Source organism: Arachis ipaensis, chromosome B5, assembly GCF_059453495.1.
Source record: "Arachis ipaensis isolate K30076 ecotype BB chromosome B5, ASM5945349v1, whole genome shotgun sequence".
Lineage (NCBI taxonomy): Eukaryota > Viridiplantae > Streptophyta > Magnoliopsida > Fabales > Fabaceae > Arachis > Arachis ipaensis.
In genome coordinates, this window is record NC_142440.1 from 152891752 (window position 1) to 152913318 (window position 21567).

The 21567-nt window shown below is 28.3% G+C and overlaps 1 protein-coding gene across 1 annotated transcript; it reads left to right on the forward strand.

Moving 5' to 3' along the window:
* Positions 1 to 18739: 18739 nt before the first annotated feature.
* On the forward strand, positions 18740 to 21567 carry LOC148566257 (uncharacterized). The gene is made up of 2 exons (XM_088488726.1): positions 18740 to 19268; positions 20073 to 21567. The coding sequence occupies exons 1-2, from the start codon at positions 19206 to 19208 to the stop codon at positions 21168 to 21170; spliced, it is 1161 nt and encodes a 386-aa protein (XP_088344852.1). The 5' UTR covers positions 18740 to 19205; the 3' UTR covers positions 21171 to 21567.

Here is a 21567-nt window from a genome sequence, read left to right on the forward strand (position 1 = left end):
TGACGTAAGCGCTTAGGTCATAAAGCACCAATAATGTAGCTGGTGCAAGATAACAAACAATGACGTAAGCAATGACGTCATACGAAGGGTAAGGATGAGAATTGTCCATCAGACCCAACTATTATAAATAGGTTGCTTAGGCGATTGAAGAAGGCATCAGAAAACAGAAAGCAGAAGGCTAAGAGTACTCATATGCTAGGAAAGCAAGGAGGAAGCTGCCGAGGCGATTCTGTAGTCTGACAAAGAATTCCCTTAGGAAAAAAATAGTTCTAAACTCCCCTCTGGAGTTAGTATCTACAATCTTCCCTCTGGAGATAAAAACACCTTATGTAAAATATACTAAATAAAGGAAGTTTTTCTCCAAAAAGGTACATCTTCATCCTAGTCTTTTAGTTATGAATTATTTAGAAAGTTTAGAATTAACGGAAGAATCTAATTATTATAGATTAACTGCTTTATTAGATAATGAAAAACAGGCTGTTCTAAAAACAGAATTAAATCTCAAATCAAATGAAAATTTTAATAAACAAAGTCTTTTAAAAAAAGATTTTAATAGAAAAAATATAATATATTATGGAAAAATTCAACTTGAAGCCCCTGTAAAGATAAAATCTGCCAATGGAGAACTTGAAATAGCTTTGATAAATGATGAAGAATTGAGTAAACAGATTGAGAAAATTAAGGATCAACAAAAAAGATCTAAAATTGGATGAATTCATATTAGTACCATACAAGTCTTAATCAAATCTACATATATGAAAGGAATTAATTCACCAATAAGTTTATAAATCTGTGACAAAAGAATTATTGATGACCCAATAGATCAAATAATTGGAATTGTTCATAGAAATTTGGCAAACGTAAATGTTAAATTCAATGCCCATCTTGGATATGCTATACCTTTATCAACTGAAAATCTAGGAAGATCTATAAGTTTGGCCTATAAATTTCACAGAAAGAATCTAATGGAACAAGATGATGAACCATTTTCAATTACATATGCAATAAATTATGCTCTAACAAATAGCCATCATAGTATAATATATAAAAACAGAGAAAGAATTTATGTCGATGAATTATTTCAGAAAATTGTAAAAACAGAAATACTAAAATATAAAGCTATTAAAAACCCAGTTCTATTATTAAAAGAACCATAAGGGAAATTGGTTTCATCGAATTTTCAAATAAGAGAATCTAAAATTAATAGCCCTTTAAGTTTATCTAAGTTAAAAATTAAAGAAGAAAATTATGAAATAAAAGAATTAACAAAAAAGGTCGAAAAATTAAATGAAACCCTAAATACTAAATTATGACAATAAATAAAGAAGAAATATATGTAACTTATCAAGATACGAAACAAGAGCTCTTTGAAAGAGAAAATCGTTTGAATTATTTACAGTTTTCTGAAATAAATCAAAGAGCATTTGAAGCTCTAGAAGTAATCCATAACAAGTTGAAAAGAGAAGTTGAAGAGCTAGAAAAATTAATAGAATCTCTAGAAAATATTGATGAATCGATGATAGAGTTTGCAGAAATTCTAAGATAAATAATGAAGCATAAAAAGATTGAAAACCCAGAAAATAAAATAAAAAGGAAAAGAGCGAGAAAATTAAAAAGTAAAATAGAGGAGTATAAAAGAGAATTAAATAATCTTCAGATCGAAATTGATGATCTTATAATAAAAAAGATAGAATTAAGAATAAATATAAACAAGTTGGAATTAAATTTAAAAAATTTATAAATGCCTGGAAAACCATATTATGACTTAAAAGAATTAAAGCTGTTAAAAGAAAAAATGGAAAATGAAGTTGAAAAATTAGAAAGATATTTAGAAATAAGAGAAAGTGTAGAAATAAAAAAAGTTTTTGAGGATTTGAGAAATTATATTAAAGAAAAAGACAAACAGATAAAAGATGAAATTTCGAAAAAGAAATTAAAAGAAAGGTCGAAATTGAAAAATTGGTATCCGAGCCAAGTTAACGATTAAGGATAACACTTTCTCTTTAAGCAACACTTTTAGTGATACGCTTTTAAAACAATATCAACCACAAAATAGAAAACGTTTTTACAAAAAGTTAAAATTGGCAACTTTACCGAAGCATCCCCTTTATATATATATGCATGATGTTATACAGTTTTCTAATAAACAAGTAAAATCTCATTGTATAGTTTTACAGTTTTCTAAATAGAATTGTAGGTTTAATTTTAAAGTTTACTCTCTTTGTAATATTATCTGTTCGTGATTTCTTCTATAAGGCTGGCTATTCAATTTTAATAAACAAAATTTTGTTAACCTAACAAAATAAAAGGGATTAAGAGAGGGAGAGAAATAAGTTCTTTTCATTGTTGGAGAGAATGAAAAATCCTCTTAGAAAATATTTGTTGAGTTATTACACCTTATATACTATGTACTTTTTATGTACTTTCACTAAAAAATAATTACAATGGTAAACCTATTATTGATAAAGAAATAATCTAGGTAACACCCTCCCGCAAGCTAGAATTGTGTAAATCTAACAATCCTAACTTGGAAACATTAGCAAGAAAAGGACCCGGTGGCAGAACTTTGGTAAGAAAATCAGCAAGTTGATCCTTGGAACGAACTGGCATAAGATGAATGAGACCAGACAAATGCTTTTCACGAACAATGTGGCAGTCCACTTCAATATGTTTAGTTCTTTCATGAAAGATGGGATTATTGGCAATGTGAATGGCTGACTGGTTGTCACAGAATAGAGTGATAGACTTTTGAAGCGGCAAGCCAATGAAATCCATTAAGAAAGATAACCAACTAGCTTCACAAGTGGCAACAGCAAGAGACCTATATTCAGCTTCTGCAGAGGACTTGGCAACTGTGGTTTGCTTCTTACTCTTCCAGCTAATGAGTGAGTTCCCAAGCATGAAGCAATAACCGGAAATGGAGCGACGAGTATCGGCACAGGTAGCCCAGTCAGCGTCGGCAAATCCAGTGAGATGCAGATTAGAAGTAGAGGAGAAGAAGAGACCAGTTGCAGGTCGGCCTTTTAAATATCGGAGTACACGAAAAGCAGCCTGTAGGTGAGAAGTGGTTGCACAATCCAAAAATTGGCTCAAACGTCCCACAGCATAAGAGATATCGGGTTTAGTGTTTGTGAGGTAAAGGAGTCGGCCGATGAGCTGTCTGTAAACAGTGTTGTCTGTTAAAATGGTACCTGATTCCTTTGAGAGTTTCTGACTATAATCAAATGGAGTAGAGAGAGGCTTGCAATCTAGATAACCAAAATCTCTGAGAAGGTCCATGGTGTACTTCCGCTTGTAAATGTGAATTCCAGAGTTAGAGCGTGCTACTTCCATTCCCAAGAAGTATTTGAGATCACCAAGATCCTTTATTTTGAATTTGTCATCCAAATCTTGCTTGATGGAATTGATTTCACCAATGTCATTCCTGGTTAAAACCAAGTCATCAACATATACTAGAATGGCAGTAAAGCTTTCAGATTGTTTCTTGATGAAGAGTGAATGATCATCAAAAAACTGCTTATAACCAGCATCCACAAGAGTCTGAGTGAGTTTAATGTTCCATTATTGCCTGTTTGCTTGCTTAAGCCCATATAGAGATTTTTGCAATTTACAAACCAAACCTGGTTGTGATACAGCCAAACCGGGTGGTAACTTCATATAAACTTCCTTGTCCAAATCTCCATGAAGGAAGGCAGTGTTGACGTGCCATTTCTTTGCCGCTGCTAATGCTAACATTACTCGTAGGGTAGTCATTTTGACAACTGGACTAAAAGTATCACCATAATCTACTCCTTGCACTTGAGTGAATCCTTTTGCAACTAGCCTCGCTTTGTGCCTCTCTATGGTGCCATCGGGATTGAATTTTACCCGAAAAATCCATTTGCAACCCACAGCCTTCTTGTCTTTTGGGAGTTCAGTGAGACACCAAGTTCTGTTCTGATCTAGAGCTGTCAATTCACAACTTTATTTTTTTTTTTTAATAATTTGATTCACAGCTTGGTTGCTCTCCACTCTCACCGCACCATGAAGAAAATCTCATGCCCTAAGCTGTTCAAGCTGTGATGTTGATGGTTTGATGAACTAGAAGAGATTAAAAGAGGGAGAGAAATAAGTTCTTCTCATTGTTGGAGAGAATGAAAAATCCCCTTAGAAAATATTTGTTGAGTTATTACACCTTATATACTATGTACTTTTTATGTACTTTCACTAAAAAATAATTACAATGGTAAACCTATTATTGATAAAGAAATAATCTAGGTAACACAAAACAAAACAAAACAAAAATCTCAAATGATTAATTAATTCACCAACAGTCATGACCTCTTCCTTGACTCCTCCAACAAACAATGTTCAATTCTTTTCCACCAAATTTCTTCAATTCAAGGCATTTTAACCCCATCAGTAACAAATTAAAAGAGAATAATCATAAGATAAGACTATATGGTGGAAGATGAGACTAATTGTACCATATTTGTGTTGTTGAGTGTGAATATTTGTAACTTTATAGCATGAGCTGTGTTAATCTTTTTCATGAGAAAATGAAAATATCCGAGATATAACTTTCGTGAAATAAATTATTCATATTTTCTATTTTCTGATTTTATTATATTAGTCTATTTGACCTTTTATTTTTGTTTTAGTTTGTTAGGGACAATGACCTTATAAAATTTGCTTACTTTTTTGTGGCAGTTCTGCAGCAACTCATTCAAGTTGCATTGGTGCGCCATCATTAACTGCATTGCTTAAGTTAGAACTTTTTATTTTTAATTTTTTGAGTGGTAAAATATTATGACAATTGAAGAATGTTGTGTTCATGGGTTTTTATAATTAGACATGTGATGAGACAAATAATCTATTGTACTTTTTAAGGTATAAAAAACTAAAGAAAAAAAAGTTATAAATGTGACCAAGTTGTACTTTCTAGACTTCATGGATGGCAGATACATATTTACAATACAAAAGCATGTTGAATTTTAAGATTTTCACAGTTCCACCAAGTTAGTGGAATAATTATTAATCCTTGAGCACAAATGGGTTGTTGAAAAGGGAAAAGCACAATAAGAGAGACTTAAGAACATTTTGAATTTTTAATAGGGTGCAAGTAATGTTGTACTAATTGCTTTTAGGTCTTCCACAAGTCTTGAACTTGTTTAGTACTCCATGCATATCTTTTTATGAGTGATTTCTTCTATTATTCATTATCTTATTAAATTTGCATGTAACATATGGTCATTTTTATATTTAATATGACACATGTTTTAACCTCCTGCTGCTAGGATATATTCTTGGTTTCACATTGATTATTCTAAATTTTGCTTTATTTATTTTCTTAACTTGTCTCTTTTTACTTTATAAGAAAAATTAAGAAAACATTTAAGAATCAGTATTTTTACTTTGGTTATTATAAGATTTTAAAATTTGAGTTCTAAAAATGTCACTTTAAATAAATAGTTTCAATCTTATTTTAAAAATAATGGTTAAAAATTGTCATTTTAAACAAAAAATACCATTATATCATGGTAAAAATGGCAGTTAAAAACCGTCATTTTAAACGAAAATATGTCATTAAATCCATGTAAAAATAGCAGTTTCTAACCGCCATTTTAAACAAAAATAATGTCATTAAACCCTGGTAAAAATGGCAGTTAGAAACTGTCATTTTAAACGAAAACAATGCTATTAAATCCTAGTAAAAACGGCGGTTGACATTTTAAATAACAACAAACTGCCGTTTTATTTAGTTAAAATGGCAGTTAGAAATTTCCCATTTTAACCGTCACGAAACCGTCGTATAATCCACAGATAATTGTGGCAATTTTCTGAAAATTGCCATAATAATCAGAATAGCGCCCAAAATACCGACGTTTCTTGGAGACGCTATTTTTGGTAATAATGGTAGTTCAAACTGTCATAATTAAAAAAAAAACTGCCATTTTAACCCTTTTTTGTAGTGACTTAACAGTAACATGTTCTTATTTATCAAATATAATAACTAGATTCATTTTTTTATTTTTTTGTATATCACTCTCTTATTTATTTATGGTATAAAAAATTAGGACATTCAATCATTAAAACTGTAAAATTTATTCTTGCACAATGTAATATAAAAATGACAAATGATAATAAAGATTAATCTTTAACAGTTTGTGAAAATGGTGCACAAACCAAAATGCATAACATTTTTTATTTTGATTCTTTAATCATTTATAATACGTCTTTGCAATTAATCTACTCTGATATATGAGGACCCTCTCTAATTATTTTTCACTTAGATATAGATATTATGTAATTTTTATTGATATTTTTTCTTGTTATACTTGTACTTACTTACTGATTTTGGGCCTATCAAACTTTCATTCATTACAAGAATTACATGAAAAATTTGACAAAATGCAAAATTCAGGTTTTACAAAATCTTATATGGAGATGAATATACCTCTAAAGTTTTTATACTTTTCTTAATCAATGTAGTATACAATACAACATAGATTTTCATGCCCATATTTGCAATTTGCCTCAACAAAATGGAAGAGCAAAAAGAAAAAAAAAAAAAAACATAGACAGCTCGTTAAAATGTTAAAATGAGTTTAATTATATTGTCCACTATTGCTATGCCAAAATTTACTAAGATGAAGTAGTTATTGTTAGGAATAATAATATGATCACAATTCAATCAATCATGTATTAAATAATTTATTATTGTTATTATATTAGAAGGTTAATATAATAAGGTCCTTTCATTAAATTTAGAAATTTATCATTGTGACAGTGATTATAATATTGAGAGATAAATCTTTTATAATTTAATCTAAATTATTCTTGGTCATAAAATTATTAAAAAAGACATTAATAATTTGAAAAGATCAATATATATATATATATATATAATGGTCTTCATTAGATGAAGATTAATAAATCTCATTTATTAAATTATATATATATATATATATATATATATATATATATATATATATATATGACCATTGAACTGACTCAATTTGAGAATTTCTAATGGTTATAATTACCGCATATTTGTCAATAAGATATTCCCAAGATGAATGTAGTAATAGAGTTTCTTTTGACCTGCGACTGTCATAGTAATTAACAATGTATTTATTATATTTTGATTTTGGACACCTCATATCCTAATCCTAGAGTGCTAGTTGAATGGATATTGAGTATGATTTAAATACTTGTAGAATTAATGATTACTCAAAAAAAAATCCGTCAACTCTCGGTAAAGAATTTGAGCTCTATGATTATAATGACTAAGATGAATAAAACCTTGGGCAAGGAGATTGAATGAATGAAGAAATGAGTTTCTTAGATCATTCATAGTTCATTATGATAATGGTAACAAGTTAGAATTTGACAATTAAACCATACTCTAAGGGTTAACCAAGAGCTGGAAAGATGAAAGGCATTATACTTTGTTCTTCTCAGGTTTTTAGTAAAAATATATTACTTCATACTATCGGGTTGTTAAGGAGTGTTGCTAGACACCAATTTTAATTAGTAAATTTAGTATGAATAATTTACTACCCGCTTAGTGTTGAACCTATGGGGTCACACACTAACGAATGTTATAATCTTTGTAAAAGAATTATTTAATTATTATTTTGATTTGATCAAATAAATAATTATATTAATTCAAATAGAATATTATTATATTATTTGCTAGCACTAAGAATATAATAATAATATGATAATTGAGAATATTAAATGAGAATTGAGAATAATTAGTTATTTTATTTCTAAATTTGAATTCTAAGTTTGAATGAGATCCTAACTGAATCTATTTTAAATTGTTGTGATATGATTCATAAAATTTGAAGGATTCAAATTTGAAATTACAAGATATGATTTACATTTGAATTGAGATTCAAATTTGAAATCAATAACAAATTTCATGCTCTATATATATATATGTATGACAAGAGCAAAGGAAATTTAGACTAATAATAAGAGTTTTATTCCTTTATCTCTACACATATATGTATGTGAGTCGAATTCTTAGAAAAAGAATTTTATGGTGTGCAAAGAGTTGCAAAGAGGTTTCTCGATGTTTCTCAAAGAATTAACAGCAAAGGTTGGTCTCGGTGTGAATACGCATAGCGCCTTTGTACCATCGAAGAAAAAAATGATTTTTACTAGCGTACTCAGATATTTAAATATGATCTATGTTATTAGAATAAAATTTAAACACAAAATAATTTTTTAAAATTACTTTCTTTTCTTTTGCTGCGTGTTATGAACACATAATAATCCTTTAGGTATAAGTGCTACATATTTAATAAATTGATTACTAACTCCTATTTTTTATCTAACAAATCTCCTTTTGAGTTGTTGTATAACCATAAACCACACTATAACTTTTTAAGAGCTTTTGGCAATACTTGTTTTTCTTTGTTTAGTACATACAATCAGTCAAAATTAGATTACAGATCTCATAAGTGCATTTTTTTTGGATATGCTCCTAATTATAAAAGTTATAAGTGTTTGTCTCAAAATGGAAAAACTTACATCACTAGAAATGTCTTGTTTGATGACTATATTTTTCCCTATAATGAAATGTTTTTCTTAGCTAATTCTGATTCTCAATATGCTATATCTGATAATAATCAATATGATAATTCTATACCTTTTATATCTCCTAATAATTATAGTTCTTCTCTGCATGATAATCAAAATTCTGTTACTTCTGCATCAAGTAATGAAAATCTTCTTATTTTAACTAAGTATGCTTCTTATTCTATTCCAAATAATGACACTCTTAAGTCTCTATATTGTGTTTGGTATAAAATATACTGGACTCAGTTATGTCTTAATATCATATTCGGTTTAAGATAAATACGGAGAGAAATGTTATAAAAATTTTAGTTTCTATCCCTAGAAGTTTCAATTCCCTTTATGTTCCTACTTTCTAGAGGTACTGAATAGATTGAAATTTTAGTTCCAATTTCTAACTACCAAACACAATATTGAGTTAGAATCCTCTAGTTTTAGTTCCAGTCCCTCCTTCTAAACGCTACCTTAAAGACTAGAATACTCAAATGACTCAACTTCAACCAATTTCAGGTATAGAAATTGTGTTACCACCATTAGAACCTGAGAATAATACTAATTCAACTACATCCAGTGATACTAATAGTCTTACTAATCCAAATAACATTCATACCATGATGACAAGATCTAAAACTGGTTCTATTAAACCAAGAGCTTTAGCTGCTACTCTTTCTCTCATTCTGATGAAGAGCAACCTCCTAAATCCTCTTAAAGCTCTAGCTATTTCTCATTAGAAAAAGATTATGAGTGATGAATATTAAGCTTTAATCAGAAATCATATATGAATTTTGGTACCTAAACCTCCAAGAGCTAAAGTTATAGGCTGCAAGTGGAATTTTGCCATCAAAAGGCACCCAGATGACACCATTCAAAAGTATAAAGCTAGATTAATAACTAAGATTTTCGATAGGAAGAAGATTTTGATTTTGAACAGGTTTTTAGTCCTGTAACTAGATCAACAACAATCAAATTGATATTGAGTTTGGCTTTATCTAGAAATTGGGTTATTAAGCAGTTTAATTTTAATAATGTCTTCTTAAATGGTAATTTGGATTAAATTATTTAAAAGAAACAACTAATTAGATTTGAAGTCAATGATAAATTGATAATATTCATGTTTTCAAGCTTAAAAAATCTTTCTATGACCTGAAATAAACTCCTAGAGAGTGGTTTATCAAGCTAAGTTTAACTCTGCATTCATTTGGTTTTGTCAATGCTAGGTCTGACACATCTTTGTTTAGGATAAAAAATTCAGGTTTTATCATTTATATCTTGTGTTATGTTGATAATATAATTATCATAAGGAGTGATGCTACTGCTGTTCAAACTATGATAAACAAACTTGACACAATTTTCTCATTAAAGGACTTGATTAGGAGGATTAAATTATTTTTAGGCATAGAAATAACTAAATTGAAAATGGACACATTCATCTTTCACAAACTAAATATGTAACAAATTTATTCTCTAAATTAGGCATGGGACAAGCTAATGATATGCATACACATATGGTGTCTTCACTTCAATTATTGTCCACAGATTCTGAAAAGTTTAAAGATCCCAAATTGTTTAGGACAGTTATAGAATCTCTACAATACTTGTTAATTACTACACTAGATCTCTCTTTTGCTGTGAATAAAATTAGTCAATTTATGCATAGTCTTTTGTTGGCACATTGAAAGGTTGCAAAGAGAGTGATTAGATACCTGCAAGGCAGAAAGCATCATGAACTGGTTCTGTACAAGAACAATGATATGAGACTATGGATTTTCTGATTCAGATTGGGCAGCATACCTTGAAGATCGCAAGTCATTGTGGCTGCGTTTGTTTACAGAGATAGGACACTGAGACAGGGATACAGAGACACAAAATCATGTTTGACAGAGGAGACATGGACAGAAACAATGTGTCCAGAGACACTGAATTAGTGTATTTTGTGTCCATCCTGACAGGAAGGACATGGAGACACTAACAAGAGACACAACTTATTTTTCATTTTTTTTCATTATTCTTGTTAATTTTTTATAATTATATTTTTTATTATTATATTTTTCATCTCAAATTTTTTAATGAAAAAAAATGAGAATAAATTGGTTTTTTCATAATTTGTTCTAGTTTATCACCAAACAGAATACAAGAACACAAAATTTTGTATCTCTGTTTATTTAATGTCTTGTCCTGTCCTGTTCTCAGAAACAAACGCAACCTATTAGATTATTGTGTGTATTTTGGAGCTAATTTAATTTATTGATGTTGCAGGAAGCAAGCAACCATTTCTAGACCTCCACTGATGAAGCCGAATTCAGGAGTTTGGCATCTTGTGAAGCAGAAATTAAATGACTACAGAATTTGCTTCCTGAATTAGATGTGAAGATGGATACTCCTCTTACAATTTACAGTGATAATTTTAGCAGTGTTACTCATGGCAAATTCTATATTACATGATAAAACTAAACACTTCCAACTTTAAATCCAATTGATTCGAAACAAGATTCAAAAAAAGTTACATGTTGTTCATGTGCCAGAAACTGATTAGGTTGCAGATTTACTAACTAAACCTCTTACAACAGAACAAGAAAATCAAGATTGATTAGTTAGAGTTAGTTTAGTTAGCTACAAATCTATTAGGCTTTGATCTTTGGAGTGAGTGCTGAGCCTTGTATAGAGTCACTCTTGTATTCATGTATTCTAAACCAGATTTCTTCCACGGCAAGTTATTGAAAGTACTAGCACTAGTTTTCTCTGTTCAACATCCATTCTTTCTTGTTCTTTGATTCTATTCTTCAGTGTTCATAGCATTATTCATATCAGAATCCTTTCAAAGAGTTTATATTTTTAACTTATTTATGAATGTTTTGTGGTTGTCGTCATTCATTGAACATAAAACTTAAAAATTAACGCACACAATGAAAGTGGTGAGAATTATTATATCAACTTTGATTTACCCGTCACCTTGAGACCTTGGTGTTTAAACTAATTTAATTTTAATCTTTTATCTCCAATAATATTATTAGTCTTATTATTATTGATCTTTGTTGTGCATGTAGGACCAAGAAAGCTCACAATGGGAGACATGGTTTCGAAAAGTGTCTTTTCGAATGTCACAAATGTATATAGCTGCTGCTTCATGCGCCCTTTATTGCAATAACAAGTCTTTTCCTTAATCATAGAAAATTAAAGTTAACAGGGAGCCAATGGCCTAATCGGCCTAATCGTATAATGTGTACAATAGGCTATGAATCCAGATACAGAATAATAAACATCTCATGTCATAAAACCACACATCCCAAAACCTTAAGCTGATTTTGGGGTTCACCAAGGATTGAACTCTTGACTTTTCGGATCTAGAACTCTAATACCATGTCATGAAACCACTCATCCCAAAAGCGTAACCTGACAGAATAATGTAACACTAATGATCATATCTCTAATACTTCCTAAACTTCCATTGTACATATTGTACGCTTAGGCCATTAGCTCCTTATACTTTCTCTTTTATTATTTTAAAATATATTTTCACAAAATTCTTTTATATATGTGAAGTACTATTTCATCAATAACAAGTCTCCAATTATTAAGAATGTGAGAAAAAAAAACTGAATATATATGAAAATAATGTTAACTTGATAAACTAATTAATTAAGAATAATGATGTTATATGTATGTTAGAAATCAATTATTAACAAATTAGTTATTTATATAAAATATTATTGAAATATATATAAAAAAATATAAAAAATAATATATATATTTTTTATACAAATATTAAAATATATAATGACTAATTCTTAGTATACACATAATATTTTTAAATTACGAATTATTTCACTTTATTATTCTTTTTATTTGAGAAACCAATTATTCTCACATATGTGAAATTTAAGGATCTAATATTGACCATTTTCTCATATTAAAATGGCCACATAAAAAAAAGTATAGAGAATAAAATCATCCAATAAATAAGAGCCACTAATTAACAAAAGGAAAGATGATATATAATATATGGCTCACACATGCATGTAAAGCTCAATGTTTTTTTCTTAACCTTTTCAAAGAGACACAAAAATATAAAATCACATCTGATATCCCAATCTGAGAAAAAGATAGCCAATTAAGTATAATTTTAGGAGCATTGATATTTATTCAGAGAATATGCTTTGCGAGTTCCGGAAACAAAGGATAAGCTTTTCGTGTATATATATGACTTATGGCTCATCAATATGTAATTTAGATTCATTTTTGTTTATTCTAATAACAAAATTAAAAAATATGGTAATAAAGTCAAATTTATAATTTTTTAAGTTTAAAAATTACCATTCTATTTATTATTTATAAAAAATAAATTATTTACTAGAAATGATTATTATTAGTTTTATCCTTAGTTCCTTACCATTATTAATAAGGTGCATTCTATGGTGCTTATTTATATTTGTTTAACTTATTAAAAGAAAATAAAAATAAATATTTAAATTAAAAAATATAAAAATAAATAATTTTTTAATATTTAAAACTTACCATACAAGGTAAGTTCAGCAATTTCGACACCAAAGTTATAGACACCATAGAATTTGCCTATTAATAAAGGGTTGAGGTCAAATAACTTCCATTTAGTTACATTTTCTTTAACTAGGTTTAATTATTTTATCGGCTTCTATCAGAAGAAGGAGAAGAGGAATAAGATTTTTGAATTGTATAAAATTTATTAAAAAAATAATACCAAAAATTTTTAACTATGATATATAAAATTTTTTAATTTTTGACATCAAAATTTCTTAAATTTGGCATAAAATTTTTTTTAAACAATTTTTATTATTATGAATTAATTGAGTGGTATTAAATTCATATATAAGATGTCTAGCCATGTATGTGTCATTTATAATAAATGTTGTATTTTTTGTTTTTAAAACACATTTAAAATGTATTTTGTTAGTTGAGTGAATTAAGATTTTAGATATATGATTTTTTAATTTTTTTTTAGTGTCATTTATCAAAAATTTTGGTATCATTTTTGATATATTTCTTGTGTCATTAACTTAAAATTCATGTGTCACTGTTGTTATCCTTAAATTAGTTGTGTAATATTGAATTAGAAAGAAAAAGAAAAAGAAAAAGATGGTGTTGATGATAATAATAAAAGAGAAAAAAAATTAAATAAAAAAAAATTGTGAACAAAGAGGAAGAGAAGAATGAGGAGAAGAAGACTGAGAATGAAAACGAGATCGTAAATTCGCATATATAAATTTGATGATGACGACGATGACGATGATCATGATGATTATAATAAGGTGGAAGAGAAGGGAAAAAAGAATGAAAACGAAAATATAAATGCGCATATATAAATTTAACTTGGTAATTAGATTTAGTAAAAAAAAAATTGGTTGTCTAATATTTTTAAATATTTTATATAATTATTCAATAAAATTTATGTGTTAAATTTTTTTAATAAATTTAAAAATTAACTTTTTTATTGATATAATCATACATAATTAATTATTTTTATAAAATTATTTTATATTAATAATATATAAAAATTATATATATATATATGATTTTCTTTATATTTATGCATGGACCCGATCAATGTTCTAAAGATAAGAAAACTGTTTATTATCTTTGCATCAAATTTTATTCATGATATATCCGATAATAAAAGTAAAAAACTAATCTAAAATAATTTAAATTTATCTTATTTTTCATTTCTTAATTATTATTAGAATAATTAAAATAATATTAAATGTAATTGTTAAGCAAAAAACAAATATTAACTGAGAAAAAAAATTAAATGATGCAAAGAAAGTTGTAATTGATACGATGTTATTGGGTATATTTGATTAAAAACGTAACTGAGATAACAATGCAAAGTGTCAAGGAAATAAGTGCAGGATGATTACTAATTTAAATTTAAAAACCAACGAAGATATTATAAAAATAATATAATGAATTCAGTTCTTAGCTTTTAAAAAAACATTTGAAAATCTAAAAATATTTTCAATCTCGTTAGTATCACAAAATAAAATTATAAATCTGGACAATTTACTAAAATAAAACATTTGGCTTCTAAGATATGATCCTAAATAAGGTATGATCCTATCATGTAGAGTCATATTCTATTGCTTTCGGACACTATAAATATACCGACTCGCCTATAACATGTGACAGAAATAACCAAACAAAAATAAATTTTATCACTAACAAGTTTAATCTGTATATTATAACCGAAAACAAATAATAATTTTAAATTAAATTTAATAAAATTTAAATACATGACTCGAATCTTTAATTTAAAATAATCAAATACTAAACTTATAATTTTAGAGTTTAGGAAAGTAAAGTAAGGACCCGAAAGTAAAATACAATTCTTATGTTCTATTTACAAGATTCAATTAAACTTACAGGTATGACTCAAATATTTAATTTAAAATGATTAAATATTAAACTTGTAATTATAAATTTTAAATCTTAAATTTAACGACCTAAACAACAAAACTTATAATTTTAAAGTTAAAAAACGTAAAATGCAATCTTTATATTTTAATTACAAAATAACATAAAACTTAAATATATGACTAAAGTCTTTAATCTAAAATAATTAAATACTAAACTTACAATTTTAAAATTTAAATCTTAAATTTAAAGACCTAAATTACAAAAATTATAATTTTAAAGTTTAAAAAGGTAAAATACAATTTTTATATTCTTAATACAAAATTCAATAAAACTTAAATATATGGCTCAAGTCTTTAATTTAAAATAATTAAATACTAAATTTATAATTTTAAAATTTACATATTAAATTTAAATACCTAAATCACAAATTTTAGAATTAAAACCCTCTATCTCAAATACAAGAGGAATTACATTTTATCTAAACATTTTATCCAATCTTTAAATTTGACTTTTTATCTTTAAAATTATATACTGGCCAATTATAAATTATGTATTCTAACTATCGCATCCGGATACTACACAAAATATTATATGAAATACAATAACTAAAAAAAAATAAACTAACCTCTTCGTTTATGCTGTTGGCAATGTGCGCAACACCGTTAAGCCGGTAAAAACTGCGTTCATCCGTCATAGTCCCGGTCCCAACAAAGTCAAGAAACCCTCACTTTTCTCTCTCCCTTTTTCTAGAGAACGTATATTTTTCTCTTTAAGATTTGAAAATGGCTCGAACTGAATAATCTGCGACACCCTCCAGCGTATTTATACCAAAATATAATAAACTGCTGGATCCTGTAGCGGTTTATGCATATTCGCAATTTACACAGAAAATCGCGACACTCCTATTACGAATTTTGTCCATTTTCGCTTTTAACATCCTGTAACGGCTTACGTATATTTGTAGAGGAAGTATAGGGAGCCAATGGAATATCTGTACAATGGGAGTTTATGGATGTTTGATTCGGTAGGATATTAGATGTTTATTATTTCTGGTACTGGATGGTTATTCTGAATAGTATGGGTGTATTGTGTTTGAGAAATTAATAGTATTTTATTCTGTATGTTTATTTTTTAACTCATATTTGACCAAATAAATAACCCATTATATACAAGATACAAATATTTCATTGGTTCTCTAGCGGGATTTATATTTATAAACCGTGAGTCTCCTATCACAATTTATATAGTTTATGGAACAATTACATTTTGGTATCCGTTTTATAAATTTTTTTTGATAAATCTAGAAATCAAATGTTTTATTTTAATAAATTGTCCGGTGTTTTATATAGCAAAAGTGTTTAAATATTTATTATCTAATGAATCCTTGGAGGAGTTGAAGGAACGGTTCTTCCTCGTTTGAATCGTGTCATTCCCATGTCAACACTCAAAAATCTATTGTCTGTTCTTTTTATTATTTTCTTTTTGGTTGTATCAATTTAAAGATGCTATTTTATTGAAAATGGCAAAACCCTTAAACCTAGTTTTCTCAGAAATGGAACAACTTGACTCAATGTCTCTACCACTTCAAAATGCGCTGTCCCTCAAATATTTATGCTTCTATTGCTTTATATAATTAAAGATTTTAAGGACGTTTAATGTAGAAAACTTAAAAAATTTCCACTTTTAGATCCTATATATAAACAGCAAAATCTTGGGGGGAAAATGGTTTATGAGATTTTCTTTATAGGCTTAACTATGTAGTTAAATTGTTATCTAATTAAATATTTATATTTATCTTCATAACAATTTTAAGACAATAAATAATTAATTCATATTCTTTTATAGATATGATACGATAAGATTCGATGTCTGTCTAAAAGTTTGTTACACTCATAAATTATTAATTGTACACTACTTATTAGATATGCAAAAGTAAAAAAAAAAAAAAATTGAAAAACCTAATTGTAAATCTTAATGACATTAAATACATGATCATCTTAACATGTATCACCATTTTTTCCTTTATTAAATATAATTTATTAATCTATTAATTTAAAAATTTAATTTTAATATAATATCAATCTAAAATAATTTTATATGTGTATCTAATTATATAACATTACATAGTAAAAATAATTACCTTTTACATTAACGTCACATAATGTACTATGTAAATATCAATACATCAAAATTAAATTATTAATTTAACGAATGAAAATTATTTGTACAATTTTATAAAGTGCGTTGAGCATAAAAACTTTTATATGACCATTCAGTTAGCTTTGTGTTCAAATGATTTTTTAAATAATAAATTTAAAAAATAATTATTTTGTTAATATAATAAGATAATTAATTGTTTATATAAAACATAAAAAATAAATTCTTTTATGAACAAAAAAATATATATATATTTGTTTAGACCGACCCATAAAGTACGTGGGATGTATAATTGTCACACGTAGTGGCTAGATATTATAAAATTTGAACAGAAGTTTTTTGACATTTTTCTTTTTGGTACCCATCCGCTTTATATCCAGGTTTTTTTATATTTATGAAATTCATACGTATAATATATAATAATAACAAGGTAATTAAGATAATAAATATTTTACTTTTAATAAATAATTTGGAGTTTAAAACTAAAAAATAGCAGAAAAATTTGGGTGTTTTAAAAAGTGTAAGAGTTGTTGCAACTTCCTGAACATGGGTGTTTCGTGGGCTGTAATATTGAAAACCAACATTTTTAAAAGGAAAAAGAATTGGATGGTGAATTAGTACGCCAATCTACACAAAATATTCAAGAAGAATAATGTATTTTTGATGAACTTATAAAACAGTTTTATACTACATCTAATTATGAATCACAAAAATACCTCTTTTTTATATCGACCTCCAAAAAACAAAACCAAAATTAACTTGAAAGAAAAATAATATAATAAGATAATAACATTATTTTGAAAAGAAAAAGTTATAGTTTTGCTAACAAATATTTGCTAAGAAAACAAAACTATAAGTGTTTGGAATAATTTTAGCATTTTGTTCATTTATTATATTAGAATTTAATTTTAATGTACTTCACAGTGTCAAATATTTTACATTGTTCTCTTAAAATACTATTCACGCATTCAATATAAAAGATAATTATTTTTACTAATATGATATTACATGATTGATGGTCAATATTAAATTATTTTACACTTATCAAAATTAAATTTTTATTATTATTTGAAAAAAAGAATTCTTTCTAATGAAAAAAAAAAGTTTTTAAAATTTTTAAAAATGCTCTAAAAATGATCTAATTCTACTAAAATTTTATGGAAAAATATTATTTAAAAATTAGTTATAAATTAACTTCAATTATTTGATCAATTTAATTTTTTATATACTATCAAAAGAAAATTGTATTACCATATCAACAAATTAACTAATTCTTAAATTACTATTTAAAAGAGAATTTAATTTTAGTGCGTGTAAAGTAATTTTATATGTGAATTAAATTACTAATACTACATCAGCGAAAATAACTATCTTTTTATATTGATTATGATCATAAAAAAAAAATAAATATAATTTTATTACAATCTAAAATTTTACACTCTTAATATATCAAAATTAAACTCTTTAAAAATTATTTAATTACATAAATCTAATTGAATAATGAGGTAATAAAACTCTTTACATTATCCCCCACAAATTTAATTTGAATAATTTGATTTTGATATTTCAATTGACATAATGACATCCTTCATTTTTTAAGTTATAAATAGCTCTTTAAAGTTTAAACGATCCACAATAAACTTCTGTCGATCTATATTTCTTCTCTGCTTTTTCTCCTCCTCTTCTTCTCCTTCTTCTTCTTCTCATTATGATTGGAAGACATTTGAATATAAACCCTAAATTAAATGAAATGATAGAAGTTAAAAGCTGATTGGAAGAGGCATTCGGTGAAAGGCCCAAAAAAACAAAAGAAACCACCCACAATTCACAATTCACAGTTCACACCTTCCCCAAACGGCTATAATTCACGTCACACCACTCTCCCTTGGAAACACACCACTTCACTCCCACCCTCTCTTCCTCTTAGAGAGAGAAACAAGAGAGAGAAAGAGAAAAAAAGAGTTCTTGGCGCTTTGGGTTTTCTGGGGTGTCTGTGGATTCATCTTCTTTTATTATGATTATTACTGATTACTGATTCATAGAATCACACTCCTCGATTCCTGTTCTGATTGCTGTTGTTGTTGTTGTTCGCCACCATGTCTGAGGAGTACTACAATTCCAAGAAAACTGATGATTTCTGCGGTGATGTTACTGCCCAGGTACTTTTTTTCCATTTTTTATTTTTGAAAAATAAAAAAAAAATTGGGTTTTTTCTTTTTTTGTTTACTCGTTCTATCTGGTCTTCAAAGTTTGATTTTTTTTTTCTTTCCTTTGATTATCTATTTGTCTGGATTAATGGGCATGCACGGTTTTGGTTCTGCTGGCAATGGAAAAAAAAAAGGATAAAATTTATTGGTACTTGAAATGTGTTGGGTTTTCTTCTATTTAAAACTCTCTGCTTGTGTTAAAGTTTATTCCTTTTCAATCCAAGGTAATTGTATTGGTTAGTTTTCAATGATTTGACAAGTTAATGATTTTTCTCATCTTGCCCACTTCCCCTGGTTTTGAGCTTCTGTGGTTTGTGATTATAAGGTCTTGAATTATGGACTTTTGTTTATAGCTTTGAATATTGAATGTTTTGTTCATTCACAATATTTGCCACTTTCAATAGGTTTCTCTTTGCTATTAAGAAATTATATGCATGTTGGGTTTATGGTAATTTGAGATACTTTTTCTTCTTATGATTGTGTTTGTATCCGTTAGTCTACCTTGTGAGTTCTGTTTTCTGGATTTCCCCAGTCCATGTTTTCATGGCTTTTGGATAATTCTCATTTGCTTCTGCTTAGTAATAATATCTGTTACTTTGGAAATAATTTACATTCTTGACTCAAATTTTCAAAGTGACTTATTGTGAAACAGAACTAGTAGTTTATACTGTTTGTGATGTGAAGCATGTGATGTTTTTTGTCACTGAATTGTCCAATGTAGCTTATGTAGTTTTTGGATTGTTTTGGATGAATCAGGGAACTAGAGCAGCATTGAGCTTGTCAAGAATCCGGTGTATTTTGAGAGGATTGGACTTCAAGACTTACATGTTCTTGTTTGTGGTTGTCCCAATTAGTATCTTCTTTCTGTATTTGCATGGCCAGAAAATATCCTATTTTCTGAGACCACTATGGGAATCGCCACCGAAGCCTTTCCATGAAATCCCTCACTACTATCATGAGAATGTATCAATGGAGAATTTGTGCAGACTTCATGGCTGGAGGATCCGTGAATCGCCGAGGCGAGTTTTCGATGCAGTTTTGTTTAGCAATGAAGTTGAGATGCTTACTATCCGGTGGAAAGAAATGTATCCGTATGTGTCACATTATGTGATCCTCGAGTCGAACTCAACGTTCACAGGATTGCCTAAACCATTGGTTTTTGCAAGCAACAGGAACAATTTCAAGTTTGTCGAGTCTAGACTAACTTATGGGAAGATTGGAGGAAGGTTCAAGAAGGGAGAAAATCCTTTTGTTGAAGAGGCCTATCAAAGAGTTGCATTGGACCGGCTTCTGAAGATTGCAGGAATCGAAGACGACGACCTCTTGATCATGTCTGATGTTGATGAGATTCCAAGTGCCCACACAATTAATCTCTTAAGGTGGTGTGATGACATCCCTCCGATTCTTCATCTTCAAATGAGGAACTACTTGTACTCCTTCGAGTTCTTTCTCGACGACAAAAGTTGGAGAGCCTCGGTTCATAGATACCGGTCCGGAAAGACACACTACGCCCACTATAGGCAATCTGATGTGCTGTTGTCAGATGCAGGCTGGCATTGTAGCTTCTGTTTCCGCCGTATAAGCGAATTCATATTCAAGATGAAGGCATACAGCCATAACGACCGGGTGAGGTTTCCTCATTACTTGAACCCAAACAGGATTCAGAATGTGATATGCGAAGGATCTGACCTATTCGACATGATTCCGGAAGAGTATACATTTAAGGAGATTATTGGGAAATTGGGGCCTATTCCTCATTCTTATTCAGCAGTACATCTTCCTTCATATTTGTTGAACAATGCTGAAAAGTACAAGTTCCTTTTGCCAGGTAATTGCAAAAGAGACGGTGGCTGACTTTAAAACCGTGACATTGATTCCATTAAGGTTGGACGTTGTTGTGTATAACAGCACCAAGGGAGCACCATTGGCCAAGGTTCAAAAGTAGAAAAACACCCTTTGAATCAAGCCAATGTAATTTAGGCCATTCTTTGAAGAGGGATATTCTTGAGCAGAAACACTTGCATGTTCTTGAAACACATTTAACATATATTTCGCAAACATTCCTTGAGAATGTACAAAATGTGTTGTAACGTGCTAAGTATTTCTTGATTTGAAATTTGGCATGGATGATGCATGAGAGTCTGGTATGAGGAGCTTGTTGCGAGGGAAATAGTGTTACAATATGTTAACAAACCTTTTGTACTTTTGACATTGGTAACATAATAGCAAGAGGATACCAACCTTTTTGTCA